Below are 22880 nucleotides of genomic sequence, written 5' to 3'. Positions count from 1 at the left end.
TTTCTCTTCTTTCAAAGACACAATCCAGACTATGCACACCAGTGCACTATCACTTGCTTTCATCAGTCCTCCACATGATAAGGGAAGCCCACGCTTTGCAAATCTGGGGTTTTGTTAAATGCTTTCCTCTTCCAGTTTTAACCCATCTGGTACAAAATGCTGAGAGTCTGCTGCAGAGCAGTTGTTTAGTTCGGTTCTGTAGGTGTCTACTTAGAATCATAGAATCAGTCAGGGTTGGAAGGCATCACAAGGATCAGTTAGTTCCAAGACCCTGCCATGCCCAGGGACACCCTACCCTAGAGCAGGCTGCCCACAGCATCATCCAGCCTGGCCTTAAACACCTCCAGCCATGGGGCTTCGATCACCTCCCTTGGGCAACCCATTCCAGCCTCTCACCACTCTCATGCTCAACAACTTCCTCCTCACCTCCAGGCTGACTCTCCCCACCTCCAGCTCTGCTCCATTCCCCCCAGTCCTAGCACTCCCTGACAGCCTAAAAAGTCCCTCCCCAGCATTTTTGTAGGCCCCCTTCAAATCCTGGAGGGCTACAAGAAGGTCACCTGGGAGCCTCCTCTTCTGCAGACTGCACAGCCCCAACTCTTTCAGTCTGTGCTCACAGCAGAGCTGCTCCAGCCACTTCTTTTCTGTTTCCTGTAGGTGATGCATCAGTGAAATGTGTTCAAAGGAGCAGTGCAACTCTGAAGCTGGCTGGAATATGTTGGTGAGAATTAGATTATAGGCTGAGAAAAGGAAACAATGGTCATGTCTGCTTCACTCATAGACTTGCTGACATGTATAAAAACAAGCACACAAACACAGATAACAGAGCTGTTATCTGGCTTTGGCTGCTTCTCTTCTCTCTCTAACCTGCTGTCACTGTGACTAATCCCTCTGCTTCCTAACCCCTCTGGCTGATTCTCCTGTCATTACAAGACCTTGTCAATAGTCACAGAATCATAGAATCAACCAGGTTGGAAGAGACCTCCAAGCTCATCCAGCCCAACCTAGCACCCAGACCTACCCAGTCAACCAGACCATGGCACCAAGTGCCTCGTCCAGTCTTTTCCTGAATACCTCCAGGGACAGTGACTCCACCCTGGTCCTTCCCCAGTCCTCCTGTAGCCCCCTTCAGACACTGGAAGGCCACTCCAAGTTCTCCTTGAAGCCTTCTCTTCCCCAGTCTGCAGAGCCCCAACTCTCGTAGCCTGTCAAAAGCATGCATGGTTCAAAAGCAACATGAAAATACCTCACTCTTCATGGTCAGACTGCCACTCAAGTATCTTTATGCACATCTTATGTGAGAAGAATTGATCTAAGTACACTTAGATGAGTTTTTGATGTTATTTCACTTTCCAGTGCTTTCATATATACGGCGAGCAAGCAACGGCATGGAAGTGAACAGAAAGGCAAGTGGATGACAGTGCAACCAGACACAGTTTTACTGTTAACACCAGTGCAATGATTTATTCATTTGTCATTCCACTTTGGTGTCTGAACAAACAGAAGTCACAGCTACACCTCTTCATAACTACCAGTTGGCACGGATGCTGTACTGGTAATGCCACAGCTCGTGACAGCACATATGTTTTAGAGGGTTTATTCCAACTCAGAAACTTTCTGACTTTGTCTCCTGAAAACTCCTGTTATGCCTGCATGTATCTCCTGCAGAAAACATTATCATAAACTTGGAGCTGGTATGTTAAATGCTAGGAACTATGTGCAGTTCTGGAGCCCCCAGTACAGGAAGGACATGGAACTGTAAGAGTGAATCCAGAGGACGCCACAAAGATGCTGAGAGGGCTGCAGCAGCTCTGCTATGAGGATAGGCTACAAGAGTTGGGGCTCTGCAGCCTGGAGAAGAGAAGGCTTGGAGGAGACTTTGGAGTGGCCTTGCAGTATCTGAAAGGAGCTACAGAAAGGCTGGGGAGGGACTATTGACAAGGTCTTGTAATGACAGGCTAAGGGTTTAAACTGGCAGAGGGAAGAGTCAACCTTGTAATGACAGGATGAGAAGGAATGGGTTTAAACTGACAGAGAAGAGATTTAAACTGGATGTTAGGAAAAAGTTCTTTGCAGTGAAGGTGATAAGGCACTGAAACAGATTGCCCAGAGAGGTTGTGGAGCACAGAATCACCCAATGTGATTTTTGATCACATTGGGTGATTCTGTGCTCCACAACCTCCCTGGAGGTGTTCAAGGCCAGACTTGATGAGGCCTTGAGTGACCTGTTCTAGTGGGAGGTGTCCCTGCCTATGGCAGAGAGAGTGGAACTAGATGACCTTTGAAGTTCCTTCCAACCTAAACCCTTCTATGATCCTATAAGGCCCACACAGCAGTACTGAAGTGGAAATGATAGGTGAAGAGCCTGGGTTCTAGCCCATCACTAATGTTACAGTTCACCTAACTAAAGGGCTGGGCATTCAAAGACAATCCTTTTTCAAGCTATAAAAACACAGGCACTTCCAAGCTTGTTTTTATTCTACAGTGTAAAGATTTAACACATCTATTAAACCATCACTTGGAGCCATTGTCTCTAGAGCAGTCCAGTGGTCACAACGCTTGCCTTGCACTGGAGGCTATACACAAAGCCCTTTGATGCCAACTTCAGGCAGTGGGTCACTCATTTTGCAGCTCAGTGACAAACTGAACAGGCCACGCAGTAGTCACTGTTCATTTTTTATTTACTCTGTTGGACATTTTTATTTATCAGAGATTAACAATTAATGTTCTTGAGGAGAATCACAGAATCAACCAGGTTGGAAGAGACCTCCAAGATCAGCCAGTCCAACCTAGCACCCAGCCCTGTCCAGTCAACCAGATCATGGCACTAAGTGCCCCAGCCAGGCTTGGCTTCAACACTTCCAGGGATTGTGACTCCACCACCCACCTGGGCAGCCCATTCCAATGCCAATCATTCTCCCTGCCAACAGCTTCCTCCTAACATCCAGCCTAGACCTCACCCTGCACAACTTCAGACTGTGTCCCCTTGTTCTGTTGCTGGTTGCCTGGAAGAAGACCCGACCCCATCTGGCTACAGCCTCCCTTCAGGTAGTTGTAGACAGCAATGAGCTCTGCCCTGAGCCTCCTCTTCTGCAGGCTGCACACCCCCAGCTCCCTCAGCCTCTCCTCACAGGGCTGTGCTCCAGGCCCCTCACCAGCCTTGGTGCCCTTCTCTGGACACATTCCAGTACCTCAACATCTCTCTTGACTTGAGAAGCCCAGAGCTGGACACAGCACTCAAGGCGTGGCCTGACCAGTGCTGAGTAAGGGGCACTGCAGCTCTCAGCCATCCCATGCAACACTCCCAGAGCTTCCCTTTGGTTTCTTTGACCAAATCCTGGAGAAGTCTTACAGGAACAGTACCCAAACAGCATTATGGTGCTCTGTGGTTTTTGACTCTTCCTATCCTCCACTAACTGCAAGCTGCTGATGCTGGTGCCAAGTTGGGTACAGAGAGATTTATGTTGGCAGCACATGAGCTTCTGAGCTTTGTAAAATAAAGCTGGCATCAGGCTCCAAAAGGCTTCACCATTACTGATCTCGATAACATCCTTCTTTATCAGCAGATGAATTTCAAAAGCCCCCTCTGAACAAATGCTGACAATTTATTTGTATTTCCTTCCGTTAGATAAATGCACCTAGGAAGAACTCCCTGAAATCATCTGCAGACTTGCTGCATTTTCCACTCACTGCCTCTAATAAACTGACATCTGCTGCTTTGGTATGATCTAACTGTTGCTTATTATACTAATCTCAATTATATCTATTTTTGCTTTTGCCTCCCACACTTGCTTGCTGCCATTGAATCATAGAATCAAGCAGGTTGGAAGAGACCTCCAAGATCAGCCAGTCCAACCTAGCACCCAGCCCTAAACAATCAACCAGACCATGGCACTAAGTGCCTCATCCAGGCTTGGCTTGAACACCTTGAGGCATGGCGACTCCACCACCTCCCTGGGCAGCCCATTCCAATGCCAATCACTCTCTCTAGCAACAACTTCCTCCTAACATCCAGCCTAGACCTCCCCTGCCACAACTTGAGACTGTGTCCCCTTGCTCTGTTGGTGGTTGCTGGGGGAAGAGACCAACCCCACCTGGTTATAACCTCCTTTTAGGTAGTTATAGACAGCAGTGAGGTCACCCCTGAGTCTCCTCTTCTCTACCTCAGCCTCTACTCAGAGGGTTTGTGCTCCAGGCCCCTCACCAGCTTTGTTACCCTTCTCTGGACACCTTCCAGCAAGTCTTCTCTAAACCCAGGAGTCTGAGCTGGCTGAGGCCAGCAGCTGTCTTTGTAATATCAGATTCAGATAGCCTAGCACAAAGGAACACCAGTTCCAGACTAGGGAACCTCGGCATGCTGCAGCACTACAGATGTTAAATATCATAACAATGACTGCATCTTCCTTACACAGTGACTATTAGCAAAGCTGTGCAGCTTTCAAAGAGCCCTTGTTTTCAGTTTTCACCAGCAGCTGAAGCAAAGAACACATTTCCATTACAAGATGAAGCTGTACAATCTCATCCAACAAATGATCTCACTCTGACCCTCACACTAACTTTGCTATTAAGCAAAAACAGGCACATTTTCAAATATTGATTCCAACTAATGTCTGATCTTAACAGGCACGATGTTATCAGGGCCCCACTATAATAGAAGGAGTGTCAGAGTTAAACAGAATAGGTTTAGATAAGATCACAATCCTCCTCACCATGATGTGATGCTATCGCCCAGCGAGTACAGTATTTGAAGTAATTATCATTAATAGATATTGGCAACAGGAAGAGTGGCCACTGCTAAGATCTGAACAAATGTCTGCATGGCAAAATAAAACCAGTTCCACCTGAATGGTGGAGGAGGATACATTGGGAGGCTTAGCTGCCTTTATCTTGCTCTCTCTTTTTTTTTTTGTTTGAAATGATGGATGTTGAATTAAGAGAGAAATATTGAATGGTGACATTGCCCTGTGCCTTCTGTTTCGTGGCAAGCTGCCACTTCAGCCTTCCTGCTGCTTTCCTGGTGTTGGCTGCAGCAGACATCCCACTCCAAGTTGTGTGGACAGCTTCTGGTCACAGGGCTCGCCTCAAGAGCTGTGGTCACAGCCAAGAGGTGACCTTATTGTGACCTTTCAGTATCCTAAAGCGGTCTACAAGGAAGCTGGGGAGGGACTTTTTAGGCTGTCAGGTAGTGATTGGGCTGAGGGGAATGGAACAAAGCTAGAAATGGGTAGAATCAGAGTGGATGTTAGTTTAGGAGGGACATTGAGATGCTTGAGTGTGTCCAGAGAAGGACAACGAGGCTGGGGAGAGGCCTTGAGCACAGCCCTACGAGGAGAGGCTGAGGGAGCTGGGATTGGTTAGCCTGGAGAAGAGGAGGCTCAGGGGTAACCTTATTGCTGTCTACAACTACCTGAGGGGTGCCTGTGGCCAGGAGGAGGTTGCTCTCTTCTCTCAGGTGGCCAGCACCAGAACGAGAGGACACAGCCTCAGGCTGCGCCAGGGGAGATTTAGGCTGGAGGTGAGGAGAAAGTTCTTCCCTGAGAGAGTCATTGGACACTGGAATGGGCTGCCCGGGGAGGTGGTGGAGTCGCCGTCCCTGGAGCTGTTCAAGGCAGGACTGGACGTGGCACTTGGTGCCATGGTCTGGCCTTGAGCTCTGTGGTAAAGGGTTGGACTTGATGATCTGTGAGGTCTCTTCCAAACTTTGTGATACTGTGAAGTTCTTCAGCATGAGGGTGGTGAGACACTGGAATGGGTTGCCCAGGGAGGGGGTGGGAGCCCCATCCCTGGAGGTGTTTAAGGTCAGGCTGGCTGAGGCTGTAGACAGCTTGATCTAGTGTGAGGTGTCTCTGCCCATAGCAGGGGGGTTGGAACTGGCTGATCCTTGTGGTCCCTTCCAACCCTGACTGATTTAACAATTCTAATTTCATGATGCCCATCATTGCTAGCAGAAGGGGAAGAAGCAAAGGGCTGCTTGTAAGCGTGGTAAGCAAAGGATCACCTTTCTAGACACTTTAAGCCCTACAGCTGTTCACTTATTTAAATTCTTCTAGACAACCAGCAATAGAACAAGGGGACACAGCCTCAAGTTTTGCTGGGGGAAGTATAGGCTGGATGGTAGGAGGAAGTTCTTCACAGAGAGAGTGATTGGCATTGGAATGGGCTGCCCAGGGAGGTGGCGGAGGCACCATCCCTGGAGGTGTTGAAGCAAAACCTGGATGAGGCACTTAGTGCCATGGTCTGGTTGATTGGCCAGGGCTGGGTGCTAGGTTGGGCTGGATGATCTTGGAGATCTGTTCCAACCTGGCTGATTCTATGAATATCGAGCATGGGAGAGCTTCATGGCAGGCCAGTCTAGAAAACTGTCTCTAAGGTATGCATGGACTGTGGAAGAAGCAGTAAGAGAGGCACAAAGTTGACAGTTTTATTTCTGTCTCACTCTCCACTCTGACCATGGCAGACTTTTTACATTGTCAGAAAGGTGGTGGCACTGTGAAAGGTAACACCAGCTTTGATGTGGCAAATTCCCTGTCAAACTCTGAAGTTCTCATCCCCTGAGGCTATTAGCATGTAAAGGTAAAACAGCACAGAACGAAAATAGTCATTTATAGCCCTGGCAAAAAACGTTATCAGCCTAGGAAAACTGAAAATGCTGGCACAGAAAAAAAAGAGTCAGTGGATGGTTACATTTGTGCTTTTTGTAATGAAATAGCAGAAGCATCACTAAACTGCCATACCAAAATACTACATGACAAAAGAGTGCAGTTCTAAACCCCTTTGAACTATTCATCATTAGTAGAAATAAGCAGGTGTGCAATAGATAGAACTAAAAGGGCAGAATCTGATTTCCAAGGAGCAATGTTCTGTCTGCTTATTGTGACAACATTGAACTCTAATGTGCTATTTTTCATCCTTGCAGCACTTAGCTAATTAAAAGAAAAATATTCTAAATTAATAGAGCACTTGTCCAGATTACTCAAATCTTGGTCTTATATACAACCCCCCCCACACACAGCTTTTCTACTTATCTTCATGTGTTTGTCTTCTCAAATGTGTGATTAACTCCAGAGCACTGAAATCTTTTTGATTATCACTGAAGATGAATGTATCAGGACAATCAGCAGCATATGGAACACAGAATGCTGCCAGATGTTAACACACCAAAATGAAGCAGAACCATCCATGTGCTCCATATCTTCTCTAAAAATAATATACTCATTGACCTTAACCCTATCAAACCAGTCCCATCTTCAAGGTCAAATACAATAACAAATATCTATCTTCTGTGGAGAGGTTTATAGGCTGCACTTGCAGTGTTCAGTGTCATGAAATGCTAAGCATACCTCAGCCCTACCACGCTGAATGAAAGTTTAGGGTGCTCAGCACCAGGTAAAATCAAGTCCTAAGTGCAGTATTAACTACCATTTAAAATTGGTGACTGCCATCCATTCCTTTTCATTGCTTTATACTTTTCTCCAAGACTACAAATGGAAAAGCACCCAGTTAGAGGGGAAAAAAAACACACAGGCATATAAACTGTGATCTCTAACACATAGTTCAGCCTGTGCTATAACTTGTCTGGAAGGAGGAACTTCAATAGTCTTTGCTATTGCAAGTTTATTAATGATAAATTAACTATATTATATAATATAATCAAAGCAGTGGACTGATGCAGCTCTCATGAAGTTGGCTACCATGCTGCAGTGAGCCATGCCACCCACCCTGAACATCTCTGCAAGTGCTCCTGTCCAGCAGCACAGCCAAAGCAGTAAACAATGGCAACATCGTGATCATATTTCTGAAGAGTTGAGCAGACCTCCCTGTTGTGGGAGTCACAGTGAACAAAGAATGAGATAGTCAAGTACCTTTCATACATCTTACAAGGGAATGCTTATGAAAGGTCAGAAAAGCCATTTAGTCCCACGTATGCCACTGGCCAGAGCAAGCACAGTAGGCACTACTACAAAGCCACTTAAACCCTGCAACAAGTGCTAACAACTGGCTTGGAAGAGGGAATGCAGGGAATGTTAAGGAGGCACAACCACACCAAGTGGTCTCACATTTGTGAGAGGTCAAGCTTCAGCACATGGATGTCCTTCTGATTTTCCACTGCTCAATGTGGTGGTGGAGGCAGAAGCACTTTCACAAGTAATGAGGGCATGTGCAGCCATTTACTACACACAGGTGCCTGTTATTGTTGCTGTGTGCAGGAAAGATTTACCAGCGCAGGAAGAGTACCATAAAGTGAGTCCTGAGGATGCAGGTGATGCTGAGAATCTCCCTGCAAATGTCTCCACACCCAGCCCTTGGTGTGTTCTCTGTTTTTCAGCCTGCCTCATCAGGGCTGTGGTACCCGACACTGGCTGACTTGAGTACAGAAATCAAGACCCAGCATACTCCCTGCAGCGTGCTGTGCCATCAGATCTAAGTGCACACCTCTGGCCTCCTGAAAACGCAACACCACTGCTCTCACCTTGCAAATCTGTGACACACAAACCTGGGGCAATGATCCTTAGAGACCAAATAGTATTTCTTTAAAAAGAGGTACAGAACACTTAGAAACAAAGTCCTAAATAATGCTTTTAAAAGGATACCCTGATTTAATATTTGGTTATACACAAAGTGTTAATTCTAACTTCAGTCAACAAGAGACTGGAGTGGGAAGGGAGAACATTCAGAAGGGGAAAAAAGCTGCAGGCAACTGGGAAGAGATATGCCAAGGAAGTAGAGCAATTTACTTCTGTACCTCCCAGCAAATCCTTGCTAAATTTCAATTAGACTTTGAAAACAGTACCCTGTACTGTTGTGACCAACTGTCTAGCTTTCTGTAATGTCCCATCTGCCACTTTCTACCAAAAAAACAGGGTCTCACTCCAGTCTTTTGAAGTGAGTCTTGAAAGATTTTAGTTGCCTGCAGGTGTCTCTGGGCAGCTGAACAAGTGAAGTTGGCTGCAGACATTTCTCAGCATCAGGGTGCCAAAAGTCACAGGGTCATCTGCTCTGTTTCCTTCCCCCACACCACGCTTCAGCCTCACCTACATCCCTCCTGTCTTCCTGGGCCAGCCTGCTCTTACACACACCAGCTACAGCCTCCTGAACGTCTTCCAACCTTTCAATCTCAGTCCTATTAGGAAACACTTCCTCATATGGCATTAAATCCCCCTTGCTGATACCTACAAGTCTGGCAGGTTTACCTAATGCAACCTATCACATCCTTTTACAGACTACAACCAGGTGGACACAAAAAAGTGAGGGGGAACCCTCCCACTGCAGGAGCACACAGGATTAAGGTGGTGTTTCTGCTGGGAGGGAGGAGGGGAGGTAGATTGATCAGAGTGAGAAGAAAAACAAGGATATGGTAAAAGAAGTGGATCCCACAAGAGAGGAACACTGCCTGGAGCTTAGCAAATATGAGTGAGATATTTATGTAGTAAATGCAGCCACATCCAAGAGGATGCAGTAGCAAAGAGATAAGACTGCAGTGGAATTAAAAACTAATAGCAATAGCAGAACCTGGTCTGCTTCAGCACAGGCAGAAAAGAAACAACTAAGATATTTTGGACCCACCATTGTTTTCTGCTTTAGTGCTCTCTTCCCTTTATGCTAATTTGTCCCAGTTTTCTTCCAAAAGTGAGGACAACAGCTTGCAAGAGGAGGAGAGAGGGGGAAAAAATCTTTCTTCACCTCCCCAGCGCCAAGGCACACCTCCCTCAACTCCCCTAAACTTGTCTGTGATGTCCTCACACATGGCAGAAGTTCCTGTTTCAACTCCTTCTTAAAAGAGTGGCCACTCAGCTCCGAGGCTGGCATGTGAAAAAGAAAGCTTCCAAGAAACAAACAGACAAGATCTTTTGTGAACTGGGAGATAAATAGTTACCATCAACATGTGTCCAGTTCTGGGCCCCTTACTGTGTCCAGTTCTGCACCACTCAATCCAAGAGAAACATTGAGGTGCTGGAAGGTGTTTGGAGGAGGGGAACAAAGCTGGGGAGGGGCCTGGAGCAGAGCCCTGTGAGGAGAGGCTGAGGGAGCTGGGGATGTGCAGCCTGCAGCAGAGGAGGCTCAGGGCAGAGCTAATTGCTGTCTGCAGCTGCCTGCAGGGAGGCTGTAGCCAGGTGGGGTTGGGCTCTGCTGCCAGGCAGCCAGCACCAGAAGAAGGGGACACAGCCTCAATCTGTGGCAGGGGAGGTCTAGGCTGGATGTTGGGAGGAAGTTGTTGTCAGAGAGAGTGATTGGCACTGGAATGGGCTGCCCAGGGAGGTGGTGGAGTCACCATCCCTGGAGGTGTTGAAGCAAATCCTGGACGAGGCACTTAGTGCCATGGTCTAGTTGACTGGCTAGGGCTGGGTGCTAGGTTGGACTGGATGATGGAGGCCTCTTCCAACCTGGCTGATTCTATGTATGAGGGTTTTATTAACATACATATATATGCTTCTCAGATATTAAATGTCAAAGAAAGACATAAAATATTAACCTGTGACAAGAAGGATTTTAAATTGCAAGGCATTTTCTGAGTGAGGATAATCTACATAAACGATGATGTCTCAAATGCTGTGTAGTTTATTCTAATGCATCAGGAGCACTGAGGCTGATGTTTTTCCCTCACAGCATAGAAAAGAGAGTATTTTGCTCTGCAAAACTCAATTATTCCTTAAATACATTGAAAGAGCTCAAATTAAAACAAAACACTATAACCATATCTCATGCTTCACAATTCGTGTGGCATACTTGTAAAGGCACTGAACTATTTGCCCCTTCTCTCTGGGCCAGGAAATGCAGAGGGGGCACAAGTTTATTTCTTAATGCTAAGTTATTTATCATGGGACACAAATAAAGAGCAATATCAAATTCAATGAGGCCATGCATATTGCTTATCATGTGTGGAATACTGAGATCTGTACAAGACCCTGTACATCAAAAGATCACAGGATGTTAGGGGTTGGAAGGGACCCAAAGAGATCAAGTCCAACTCCCCTGCCAGAGCAGGACCACAAAATATAGCTCAGGTCACACAGGAACACATCCAGACAGGCCTTGAAAGTCTCCAGAGAAGGAGACTCCACAACCTCTCTGGGCAGCCTGTGCCAGGGCTCTGGGACCCTTACAGTCAAGAAGTTCCCCCTTGTGTTGAGCTGGATCCTCCTGTGCTGTAGTTTCCATCTACTGCTCCTCGTCCTATCCCAGTGAGCAGAGCCTGTCCCCCCTCCTCCTGACCCCCAGCCCTCAGTTATTGATAAACATTTATTAAATCCCCTCTCAGTCTTCTCTTCTCCAGACTAAACAGCCCCAGGTCCCTCAGCCTCTCCTCACCAGGCAGTTCTCCAGTCCCCTCATCATCCTCGTAGCCCTCTGCTGGACCCTCTCCAGCAGATCCCTGACCCTCTTCAACTGGGGAGCCCAAAACTGAAGGCAGTACTCAAGATGAGGTCTCACCAGGGCACAGTAGATCTTCCAGTCCAACCCCCTGCCAAGGCAGGACAAAGAATCTAGCTCAGGTCACACAGGAACACATCCAGATGGGTCTTGAAAGTCTCCAGAGAAGGAGACTCCAGGTTTGACCAAGAGAACCGAAAACCACAGACAGACTAAGACAGATCACAGCCTAACCACAGACCTGTCTGGGTGGCTGTACAGAACTCCAACCAGAAAAGCCTTGGAGTGCCACTCTGAAGGTCAGAAGTGGCTGACTACTACAGATAGCAGGCTTTTGACCTGAGGAGAGCAGACACAGACGAGTGAGTGAGCAACTTCACTGCATTTTGAACCTTGTCTCCTCAGTCCCTCACATGCTGCTCACTCCAACATTCAGATCTCTTCCAGAAGTGTTGCTCTGGTGCTGAACCTCCCAGATCCCACTAAGGAGCCCCTGCTGTATCCCACTGCCCAGCCCTCTACACTTCCTTCCCATAGATTCCCTCCACAGACACACACTGAATCCTCTTTCCCTTATCAGACTGATACAGGCCTGCCCACTCACTCCTCCCTGTGACAAGTCGATGAGAATGGAGGGCAGGATCCAGCTGCTCATTGTTTTGCTTCACAAAACCCTGCCATGGGCACAGATTAACACCAAAAACTACATGGCAGCAGCCAAGGGAAAAGGCCTTTCACAGCTGCCTCCACGCAACTGCTGGCGCGATGGCGTGAGCCGCTGCCTGGTGCCCATCACGGGCTACACAATGCAACAGCACTTTGCTGTCCAAGGGCCTCATTCCCAAGAAGATGTCTCCTCAGACAGGGAAAACACTGACAGTGGGAAAAGCAAGAAAAAGGCTTTTGCTTAAATAGGCTGCTAGTGCCTGGAATTAAAGAGCTGCTTCTACACAGCAGTTATTCTCTCCATGGCTTACATGATCAGCCCAGAGGGGTCTCCTGCTCCTCTCACCTGCCTGCTCACGTTACACTTGAGGATTGTGAAAATCCACTTTCCCATTAAAGGCAGGAATTACAAGCTACAGGTTTCATCCCTGGAAATGCATTCCTGTCTGCTCGTGGGTACCACGACCTACTGAAAAGTTCTCTGAAGCAGCAAGGCACAAAGTCAGAGATTTCATGGCAAAACAAATGATTAAATCACATCCCCATCCTTGTGGGCTCCCCGACACCTACAGGTGGAGAACAGATCCTGGGCTGCAGCAGGAGAAGTGTGGCCAGCAGGGTGAGGGAGGTGATTCTCCTCCTCTACTCTGCTGAGACCCCACCTGGAGTACTGCATCCAGTTCTGCAGCTGCTATTACAAGAGAGATGTGGAGATGCTGGAGCAGCTCTGCTACGAGGACAGACTGAAAGAGTTGGAGCTGTTCAGTGTGGAGAAGAGGAGGCTCCAAGGTGACCTTCTTGTGGCCTTCCAGTATCTGAAGGGGGCCTACAAAAAAGCTGGGGAGGGACTTGCAATGACAGGATAAGGAGTAATGGATTTAAACTGGCAGAGGGGAAGTTCAAACTGGATGTTAGGAAGAAGTTCTTTGCAGTGAGGGTGGTGAGACACTGGCACAGGTTGTCCAGGGAGGTGTTCAAGGCCAGGTTGGCTGAGGCATTGAGCAACCTGTTCTAGTGGAAGGTGCTCCTGCCTATGGCAGGGGTGAGGTGGAACTAGATGATCTTTAAGGTTCCTTCCAACCTAAACCATTCTATGATTCTATAAGAACCACAAGGCAGTACTGAAGTGGAAATGATTGGTGAAGAGCCTGGGTTCTAGCCCATCACTAATGTTACAGTTCATCTAACTAAAGGGCTGGGCATTCAAAGGTTTACACAACAATTGGAAGTAACAAGTGTAGGGCTGCAGGAAACATCTGATATGTGGGGTAAAAAAAACAATACTTAGAACCACAGAATAATTCAGGTTGGAAGGAACCTCTGGAGGTCATCCAGTCCAAACTCCTGCTCAGAAAAGGGCAAACTTCAAAGTCAGATCCAACTCAGAAGTTAACTCAGACTGCTCAAGATCAAATCCAGTTCAGTTTTGACTATCTCAAAGGATGGAGTTGATCAGGGGACAAAGCAACGTTGCTGAAGACTACAGTTTTGCTTCCAGGAAGTTTTTCAGCTATACAAATGTCTTTGTATTAGGAGACAAAACAAAAGTAAAATCTTTCAAGTGTCAGCAAACCCAGACTTCATGGGGTTTAATTAGGCAAGAAATAAATGAGTATCTTTCCAATTTAGGAATCAAAAAGGAGTCCTGAAGATTTTCATCCCAAACCTCTCTGAAATATTTTGAGAAAATAATCCTAATCCCACTACAACCATCAAATGAAAAAGTCAGCTCTGCTCACTGCTTAAGTTCATTAAAATCAAAATACCTAGGAATAATACAATCAACCAGGCTGGAAGAGAGCTCCAAGATCAGCCAGTCCAACCTAGCACCCAGCCCTAGACAATCAACCAGACCATGGCACTAAGTGCCCAAGCCAGGCTTGGCTTCAACACCTCCAGGGATGGAAACTCCACCACCTCCCTGGGCAGCCCATTCCAATGCCAATCACTCTCTCTGACAACAACTTCCTAACAACATCCAGCCTAGACCTCCCCTGGCACAACTTCAGACTGTGTCCCCTTCTTCTGTTGCTGCTTGCCTGGCAGAAGAGACCAACCCCACCTGGCTACAGCCTCCCTTCAGGTCGTTGTAGACAGCAATGAGCTCTGCCCTGAGCCTCCTCTTCTGCAGGCTGCACACTCCCAGCTCCCTCAGCCTCTCCTCATAGGGTTTGTGTTTTAGGCCCCTCACCAGCTTTGTCACCCTTCTCTGGACACCTTCCAGTACTTCAACACTATATATGGCAGGTGCATCTTGACATCTATCACAGTGATTTTAATCAGCTCTCACTATGTTCAGTGATGAAGGCAAACTTAATGAGTGTTACACTAACGCAGCTCTTTATTTTCTACTCCATCCCTTAGTATAAATTCAGCATTCAGCAGTTAATGCTAAGGGAAAAAAAAACAAAAGTCACTTACAGAGAATATAAAAAAAAAGAAAAATCAGATGCTGCTACTGATAAATGACAGCTTGGTTCAGCCAACAAGGAAGTGACATTTCCCTTCTGTAAAACAACTCTTAACCTGTGCTCCAAATAACTTTCTGTGGACGGTTGCCACAGATGAACTAATTGGAGAGGAGCCAAAGCACACTGTCTGTGGAAGCTGACAATGCCTGGTTCCAAGTGCTCTGGCTGAAGGGCAGGTCAGGCTACTCCCTAAAGAACACCTCACAAGGTAAGGAAGAGAAGTGCCTGGAAGTATCTACTTACCAAGGTGTTGTTATTCAGATCCATCTTCCCAGCAAAGGGCCCCCACGTCGTTCCCACTGCAAGCTGCTGCCGGCTCTGAACCTTGCGCTCTCCATCCTTCTGGACCACCTCCAACTCTCCTGTGAACAAAGAGAACGAGCACTGTTGAGAGCACTTTCACTCCTGCCTAACAACAGCCACCTCTGCCTTTGTGCTGGCTTTACACACACAACATTCTGAGGACCTGTGTAATGAGAATTAATTATGCCTGCCCGAGATAAACAACCAATCTTGGCACCCTGCAAAAGACAAGCAAACCTCTTCCCCTTCCAATCGTAGTCAAAATGGGTTTAGAAACTCTTATTTCTTTCCTGCATCTTTCCACATGCATTGGAGTTTAAAGGAAGTTTTTATTAGACTCACAGAATCATAGAACCAGTCAGGGTTGGAAAGGACCACAAGGATCATCTAGTCCCAACCCCCCTGCCACAGGCAGGGACACCCTACCCTAGATCATAGAATCAACCAGATTAGAAGATACCTCCAGGATCACCCAGGCCAACCTAGCACCCAGCCCTGTCCAGTCAACCAGACCACGGCACTAAGTGCCCTATCCAGTCATTTCTTGAACACTTCCAGGGATGACAACTCAAGCACCTCCCTGGGTAACCCATTCCAATGGCAAATCAGCCTGGCCAGAGCCTCACTCAGCCTGGCCTTAAATACCTCCAGCCATGGGGCCTCAACCACCTCCCTGGGCAACCCATTCCAATGGCAAATCAGCCTGGCCAGAGCCTCACTCAGCCTGGCCTTAAACACCTCCAGCCATGGGGCCTCAACCACCTCCCTGGGCAACCCATTCCAGCCTCTCACCACTCTCACGCTCAAGAACATCCTTCTCACATCCATTCTGAACCTAACCACCTCCAGCTCTGCTCCATTGCCCCTGGAGCTGTCACTCCCTCATAGCCTAAAAAGTCCCTTCTCCCAGCTTTTTTGTAGGCCCCCTTCAGATACTGAAAGGCCACAAGGAGGTCACCTGGGAGCCTCCTCTTCCACAGACTGAACAGCCCCAACTCTTTTGGTCATACTCAGGGCAGTGGTTTGATTAAAGTTCTTAAGACAAGCTGAGGACAGGGGAGGTGATAGCTAAAGAGGGCAGCAGCAGGTGGCACACCTGCTGCTCTAACCTCCTCCACGCATTTTGCTTTCAGAAGATCACCTTCTGAAGCACTCAGCTACTAACCATTTCAGAGACATACCACACAGGACATCCACAACCACACCACTGATTCTGAAGCTACTACTAAAAACATTTACTGCAATGAAAAAACAAAAAAGAAAGATTTTTGAGCCAAGCAAGATTTTACAAGCAGCAGTTCAGACCCCAAATAATTATAACTGTTAGCTTAAGGTTTTTACACAAAACACATAAAAGTAATGTGGAGGCAACAGTGATTTTTTTTTCCAGAGTGCATCAATTTATCTCTTTTTTTCCCCTCTAAGGACTGCAAAATTAACACTTAGAAGTAATATTGGTGCTTTGTCTCATTTTAACCCTTCTGGGTTTTTTAAGTGAAAAGTAAAATACACAATTGAACATTGCTGTGGTAAGAAAAAGTCAATTCAGTCACAACCTTCCACCCCTGCCCCCAGCATTTTTTCACTTCATTCAAGGGTTTTGTAAGACATAGTTTATATTCCTACCTGAAAACATTCCCTTCACTCAGCCTATCTATTAGCAAATGCTTCAGTTCAAAACATATCATACAATCACAGAATGGCAGGGGCTGGAGGGACCTCAAAACCTCATCCAGTCCAACCCCCCTGCCAGAGCAGGATCACCTACACCACATCACACAGGAACACATCCAGGTGGGTTTTGAATGCCTTCAGAGAAGGAGACTCCCCAAGTCCCCAAGGGCAGCCTGTTCCAGTGCTCTGTCACCCTCACACTACGCAGATACAGTTCCATTTGCGTGCACAACTTTAACAGTACTTTCTACAGCCATGCAAATAAGTTCTAGTTTCAAACTCTAAGAGGAATGAAGGGCAGCAAGGACTAGAGGCTGATCTGTGCTTGCCTCGTTAGGTGTTCAAGTCAACTTTTACGCACTGGTGCATCTGCAGGCTTTGGCCTCCCTGGAGGTAGAGGGAGAAATCTGTTGTTCTCACAAGCAACCAGCTCACCTCCACCGCAGCCATGACTTCTCCTGCCCTGCTCAAACGCCTTCTTCCCTTCCCACACCAAGCAGATGCAGCAGCAATTCCAGCACGTCCCTTCCCAGCATCCCTACCCCACATCAGGACAGTGCTTTTCCACAAACAGGGGAAAGTTCAACTGTGCAAAAAGTCAACTTGTCCAAGATTTAGAACCGGCAGTTGTTGTGAAATGAACCTTGGGCTGGAGGAAGTGAGTAAACCTCCTGGCTTACAGGCAGTCTCCACACACTTCCCCAAGCTAACCATTCCCATGGATGCTTGGACTTAAAGACAGGCTGCAAACATTTTCATGGGGTTTTTTTTTCCCCCTCCCCTTGTCTGCAGGGGTTAATCTCCAGCAAGAGAAGGTTTGGCTCCAGCTTCTATTTTTCAAGCACAGAAGTCTGAGTGTGGCAGGTTACAAAACTACGTAAAAGTGCGCATCAGATCCTTCCTGCAAGCTGGAACAAACGTAGGAAATTGAGCTGTATCAGTTCACAACAGCTTCAATGCATGCAGGTGAGTCCTCCTTGTGACAGCACTATGGCAGCACGTGAGCAGGGAAGCTTATGGTTTAATCACATCTCATTTACACACACGATACACACGCATCCAAACAGAGAGAAGAAACAGGCACAATGCTCCCCCCTCCTCTTCCCCCCAGTCACATTGCTACAAACTGCATTAACTTTTAAACATCTCTTTATATGTTAATTATGGAAGACAGAAACATTTCTGGTCCTGCAAGGTAACGTGTTGATCCTCCAAGCCTACTGCAGCTTCCTGCTCTCTGCACAGACAGCACAACTGCAGCATTTGCTTGCTTCTCCACGCCGAACGCCAGCCGTGTCTACGGACATGTCACATTTAACTGATACCAGAGGAATCATGAGAATCTTTGAAAACCCTTTTAAAAAATAATTCAGCCTCCCTTTCTGCCACTGACATTTTTCATTTGAAAAGGGTTCAGACACAGTCAAACAGTGACTCCTTATCTGCACCTGTGGATTTACAAGCAGGCCTGTCTTTTAATGGATTAACAACGGCAAACTTGGGGCAGATCATCCGGCGATAGCCAAAAAACCTACCCAAGTTCTAGAGGGACACATGATGACATTTTACACTGTTCACTGAAATGATCAGCAGGGAGCTGGTAGTTCAGCTTTGAGGCAAAAACAAAACCAAGCAATTATTTTCTAAAGCTTTGGGGTTGGTTTTTTTTTGTTAACTCCAGGTAATAATAAGCCAACAAGGATGCTTTTGTTCTTTTTTGTTGCAGTCTGTGCTAGCTTGGGTCTAGCTGGGATAGTTTGGTGAGAAGAGTTAGATGATAGGCTGTGAAAAGGAAACAATGGTGATGTCTGCTGCACTCGTAGGCTTGCTGAGATGGATTAGAAACAAGGACATAAACAGATAAAGGAGTCTCTCTTGGGGCTTTGGACTGCACTTCTCTCTCTAACCCAACTTGCTGCCTGACTAATCCTTCTGCTTCCTAACCCCCCCAGCCGACACTCCAAACTCACCTTGAACGTAAGGTAAAGTCTGGGGTAAGGCAGAGGGGTGGGAGAAAGGTGGAATGGTGGTTGGGAGCTCCTCCTGGGGACTCTGCTTTCTGGGAGGGTTATTGTTTTATGAGAAGAGGCTGAGGGAGCTGGGGATGTGCAGCCTGGAGAACCATGGAATCAACCAGGTTGGAAGAGACCTCCAAGCTCATCCACTCCAACCTAGCACCCAGCCCTGGCCAGTCAACCAGACCACAGCACTAAGTGCCTCATCCAGGCTTTGCTTGCACACCTCCAGGGACAGTGACTCCACCACCTCCCTGGGCAGCCCATTCCAATGGCAAATCACTATTACAGCAGCCACTGTAATACTCTGGAGGAATACTACAGGTGGGATGAAGTGGCTCATACCTTTTGGTAAGCAGGCATTTTGGTTATGCTTGTACAATGTGTAGCACATCACAATTTGATTCTTGCAAAGATTTCTTTGTTTAGCAGAATAAAAAACAACAACACAGAGAGCTGTGAGTTAACAAAAAATAAACCCAGAACAACACACACTGCAGATCAGGGTCTACAAGCACCAGCAAAGATTGCTTTTCCTTGTGTAAAATCCCTGGCTAGGTTCCTTTGTCTGCCCTAAGCAGGAAGGCCAGGGACTGGTAGGAGGGTTTGTAGAAGAAAGATTACAAATGTCACTATTAAAAATCCTCTCCTGAATTCCCTTTACCCCGCAGTAGGGAGCCTGCAACTTTCCTGCATACATTTACAACACTTTGTTCCTTTCAAATCTCCTCTTTGGGGAATGGTATCCAAACTCCAGCAACAGCCAGGCCCAAGCTCCCACTGCTGGGAACGAGGCTGCCCTCTCCTCACTGCCCTCTTCCCACAAAGAGGCATGTTTAAGAGGTGGCACCGCTCCCCTGGCCCTGAGCAACTTCTGACCTCAAGAGAGTTTGCTAGGAAGAGAACCTCATAGAATCATAGAATCAAGCAGGTTGGAAGAGACCTCCAAGATCATCCAGTCCAACCTAGCACCCAGCCCTAGCCAGTCAACCAGACCATGGCACTGAGTGCCTCAGCCAGTCTTCTCTTGAAGACCCCCAGGGACAGTGCCTCCACCACCTCCCTGGGCAGCCCATTCCAATGCCAATCACTCTCTCTGTGAAGAACTTCTTCCTAACATCCAGCCTATACCTGCCCTGGCACAGCTTGAGACTGTGTCCCCTTGTTCTATTGCTGGTTGCCTGGGAGAAGAGGCCAACCCCACCTGGCTACAATGCCCCTTCAGGTAGTTGTAGACAGTAATAAGATCACCCCTGAGCCTCCTCTTCTCCAGGCTAAACAGGCCCAGCTCCCTCAACCTCTCCTCATAGGATTTGTGTTCCAGGCCCCTCACCAGCCTTGTTGCCCTTCTCTGGACATGTTCCAGCACCTCAACATCTCTCTTGAATTGAGGGGCCCAGAACTGGACACAGCACTCAAGGTGTGACCTGACCAGTGCTGAGTACAGGGGAAGAATCAGCTCCCTTGTCCTACTGGCCACACTGTTCCTGATGCAGGCCAGGATGCCATTGGCTCTCTCATCTCGTGGCTCTTCATTAAAAGAGTGTGAAAAATGTGTCAGCAAGACAAGATTTCCCCTTTCAGCCTCAGCAGTTGAGATCTAAGCCAGAAGTGCCCTCTGAAGCTACCATTCCCTGCAAAACCGCTCACCACCTTCAGAGATTGCATCAGGAGGAGGAGGAGGATCTGGGATTTTATTGCCCTGTCGCCACTCGCAGTAACAAGCATACAGACTCAGCTGCTACTGACTCCTCACAGCTGCTTGTCTACAGACATCCCAAGGACCAGGAAGAAAAGAGCAACCACAGCAGCTTGCTCTCACCACTGCTCCAGCACAAAGATGCAGAAAACTGTGCAGAACAATTAGGAGTGTGCTAGTTTGAGCCTAGCTGGGATAGTTTGGTGAGAAGAATTAGATGCCAGGCTGTGAAAAGGGAACAATACTGATGGCTGCTGCACTCATAGGCTTGCTGAGATGGGTAAGAACAAGAACACAAACACAGATAAGGCAGTTGTTTGCTCTCTGTCTTTGGGGCTGAACTTTTCTCTCTAACCACCTGTTTAACTAATCCCTCTGCTTCCTAACCCCCCTGGCCAACCCTCCAAACTCACCTTGAACATAAGGCAAAGTCTAGGGTAAGGTAGAGGGGTGGGAAGAAGGTGGAAGGGTGGTTGGGAGCCCCTCCTGGGGACTCTGGTTTCTGGGAGGGCTGCTGTGTTTCTGTACTACTTTTTAACTTGTATACAGCTGCATAGATTGTAAATACCTGCTTGGATATTGTGCCAAGCTGTAAATATACAGCTTCAATCAAATTTCCAGTGCCTGAGTCTAGTCTGGGTGATTTTACTTAGGTGTGGGGGGAAGAGAACACCTAAACCTTCACAAGGAGTCTCCAGTGATCAGCAGTGGTGACAGTACTGAACATAATCATGCTCCTTCATGTCACAGCAAATTCTGATAAATCCAACTCTCACCCCCCTGGGAGTCATCATGCCTAGAAACTGCATTTTGCTGTTTTCACCCTAGACTTGTTAACCATCACATTCAAAAGGACAGCAAGAAGTAGAACAGAAGCAGCCCTAAGAAATGTAAGGCCAGAAGAAATGATGTCCTGCTCTCAGTTTTTGAGAGTCAGGTGGAACAAAAAGATGATTTAGGAGGCATTCTATTTAATGATATTTACTTCCTTTTTTCCTTGCTATGGAGCAAGAGGTTTGGGGCTTTTTTATCCAGCTTGTTCTGCAGGAGCATGCTTATTTTGTATAAACTTACTCAGCAAGCTGGAAATATTTGAGAGACACAGTAGAGGCTAATCAATTTTGGTAAAAGATAATGCTGTTAGTGCTGTGGGCTGTTTCTCTTATCTTGTTGATGTAGCATACTTTTAAAGTCTGTGATTACTCAAAGACTTATGATAGCTGCACTGTAAAAGAAGCCCCAAGTCATGACTCACTAGCACAGCTACAAAACATCCCATGGCTTTTAAGATATTAGGCCACCTTTGTGGATACAAAACCAGAATGAAAGGACTCCATTTAGGATTATCTGGTGGGTTTTTCTTTGACATATAGGTACTGTTTCAGGGATGCCACACAGGGCTTGCATAAAACAGAAGGTAAAGAGGAGGGTTCAGCTTTGCTTCTTTCACAGCAAAATCAAAGCAGTGATTGAAAACTCCACAAAACACCTACTGCACAGAGGAACCCAGCAACAGCTTTCAGCCCTTAACAGCATTTGATCACAATTCCAATACCATCAGAAGCCTCATGCCTGGATGTTTTTAAGGCCAGGTTGGCTGAGGCTCTGGGTAACCTGATCTACTGGAAGGTGCCCTTGCCCATGGCAGGGGGACTGGATGTGGATGATCCTTGGAGTCCCTTCTAACCTCTTAATGTCAGGGTTGGAACTAGATGAGCCTTGGGGTCTCTTTCATCCAGGCCAACCTAGCACCCAGCCCTAGACAATCAACCATGGCACTAAGTGCCTCATCCAGGCTTTGCTTCAACACCTCCAGGCACAGAGACTCCACCACCTCCCTGGGCAACCCATTCCAATGCCAATCACTCTCTCTGACAACAACTTCCTCCTAACATCCAGCCTAGACCTCCCCCAGCACAACTTGAGACTGTGTCCCCTTGTTCTGTTGCTGCTTGCCTGGCAGAAGAGACCAACCCCACCTGGCTACGGCCTCCCTTCAGGGAGCTGCAGACAGCAATGAGCTCTGCCCTGAGCCTCCTCTTCTGCAGGCTGCACACCCCCAGCTCCCTCAGCCTCTCCTCATAGGGTTTGTGCTCCAGGCCCCTCACCAGCTTTGTTGCCCTTCTCTGGACACCTTCCAGCACCTCAACATCTCTCTTGAATTGAAGAGCCCAGAACTGGACACAGCACTCAAGGTGTGGCCTGAGCAGTGCTGAGCACAGGGGCACAAGAACCTCCCTTGTCCTGCTGCCCACACTGCTCCTGAGCCAGCCCAGGATGCCATTGGCTCTCTTGGCCACCTGGGCACACTGCTGCCTCATCTTCAGCTACTATCCACCAGTACCCCCAAATCAACTAGACATGGCACTAAGTGCTTCATCCAGGCTTTTAATCAGGAATAGCTTTCTAAGTGGGATCAGTTACAAAGAATGAGTAAGCTCCTCCTCTGCTATAATTAGGGACTGGTAATGTGACATCACAGGGCTCTACCAACTTCCACTAGCTAATGGCTCCTTCTTTGCACATTTTCAGTGCACAGGCACCTGATTCTCTAGTTAACAGTTTTGCCTGGTAAAAGAAAAAAAAATCATGTATGGTGGAGGTTCAAGTAAGAACTGCTCTGAAGTTGGAGTGAGAAAGTTAAAATCACTCTCAGAAGTGCTGCCTATCCCAGAGCCCAAG

The 22880-nt window shown here is 47.3% G+C and overlaps 1 protein-coding gene across 5 annotated transcripts in view; it reads right to left on the bottom strand.

The window, feature by feature from the left end:
- The window catches only part of ZFPM2 (zinc finger protein, FOG family member 2), a 402942-nt gene that overhangs the window by 195606 nt on the left and 184456 nt on the right, over positions 1–22880 (bottom strand). For all 5 annotated transcript variants that reach the window (XM_064154128.1, XM_064154129.1, XM_064154132.1 and 2 more), the window contains one exon: positions 14751–14869. In XM_064154128.1, coding sequence (XP_064010198.1) covers positions 14751–14869 — 119 coding nt within the window. The remainder of the gene's footprint in view (positions 1–14750; positions 14870–22880) is intronic.

This window comes from Pogoniulus pusillus, chromosome 14, assembly GCF_015220805.1.
Source record: "Pogoniulus pusillus isolate bPogPus1 chromosome 14, bPogPus1.pri, whole genome shotgun sequence".
Lineage (NCBI taxonomy): Eukaryota > Metazoa > Chordata > Aves > Piciformes > Lybiidae > Pogoniulus > Pogoniulus pusillus.
Note: the sequence above shows the minus strand (reverse complement) of the source record. Positions and strands in the feature narration are given on the sequence as shown.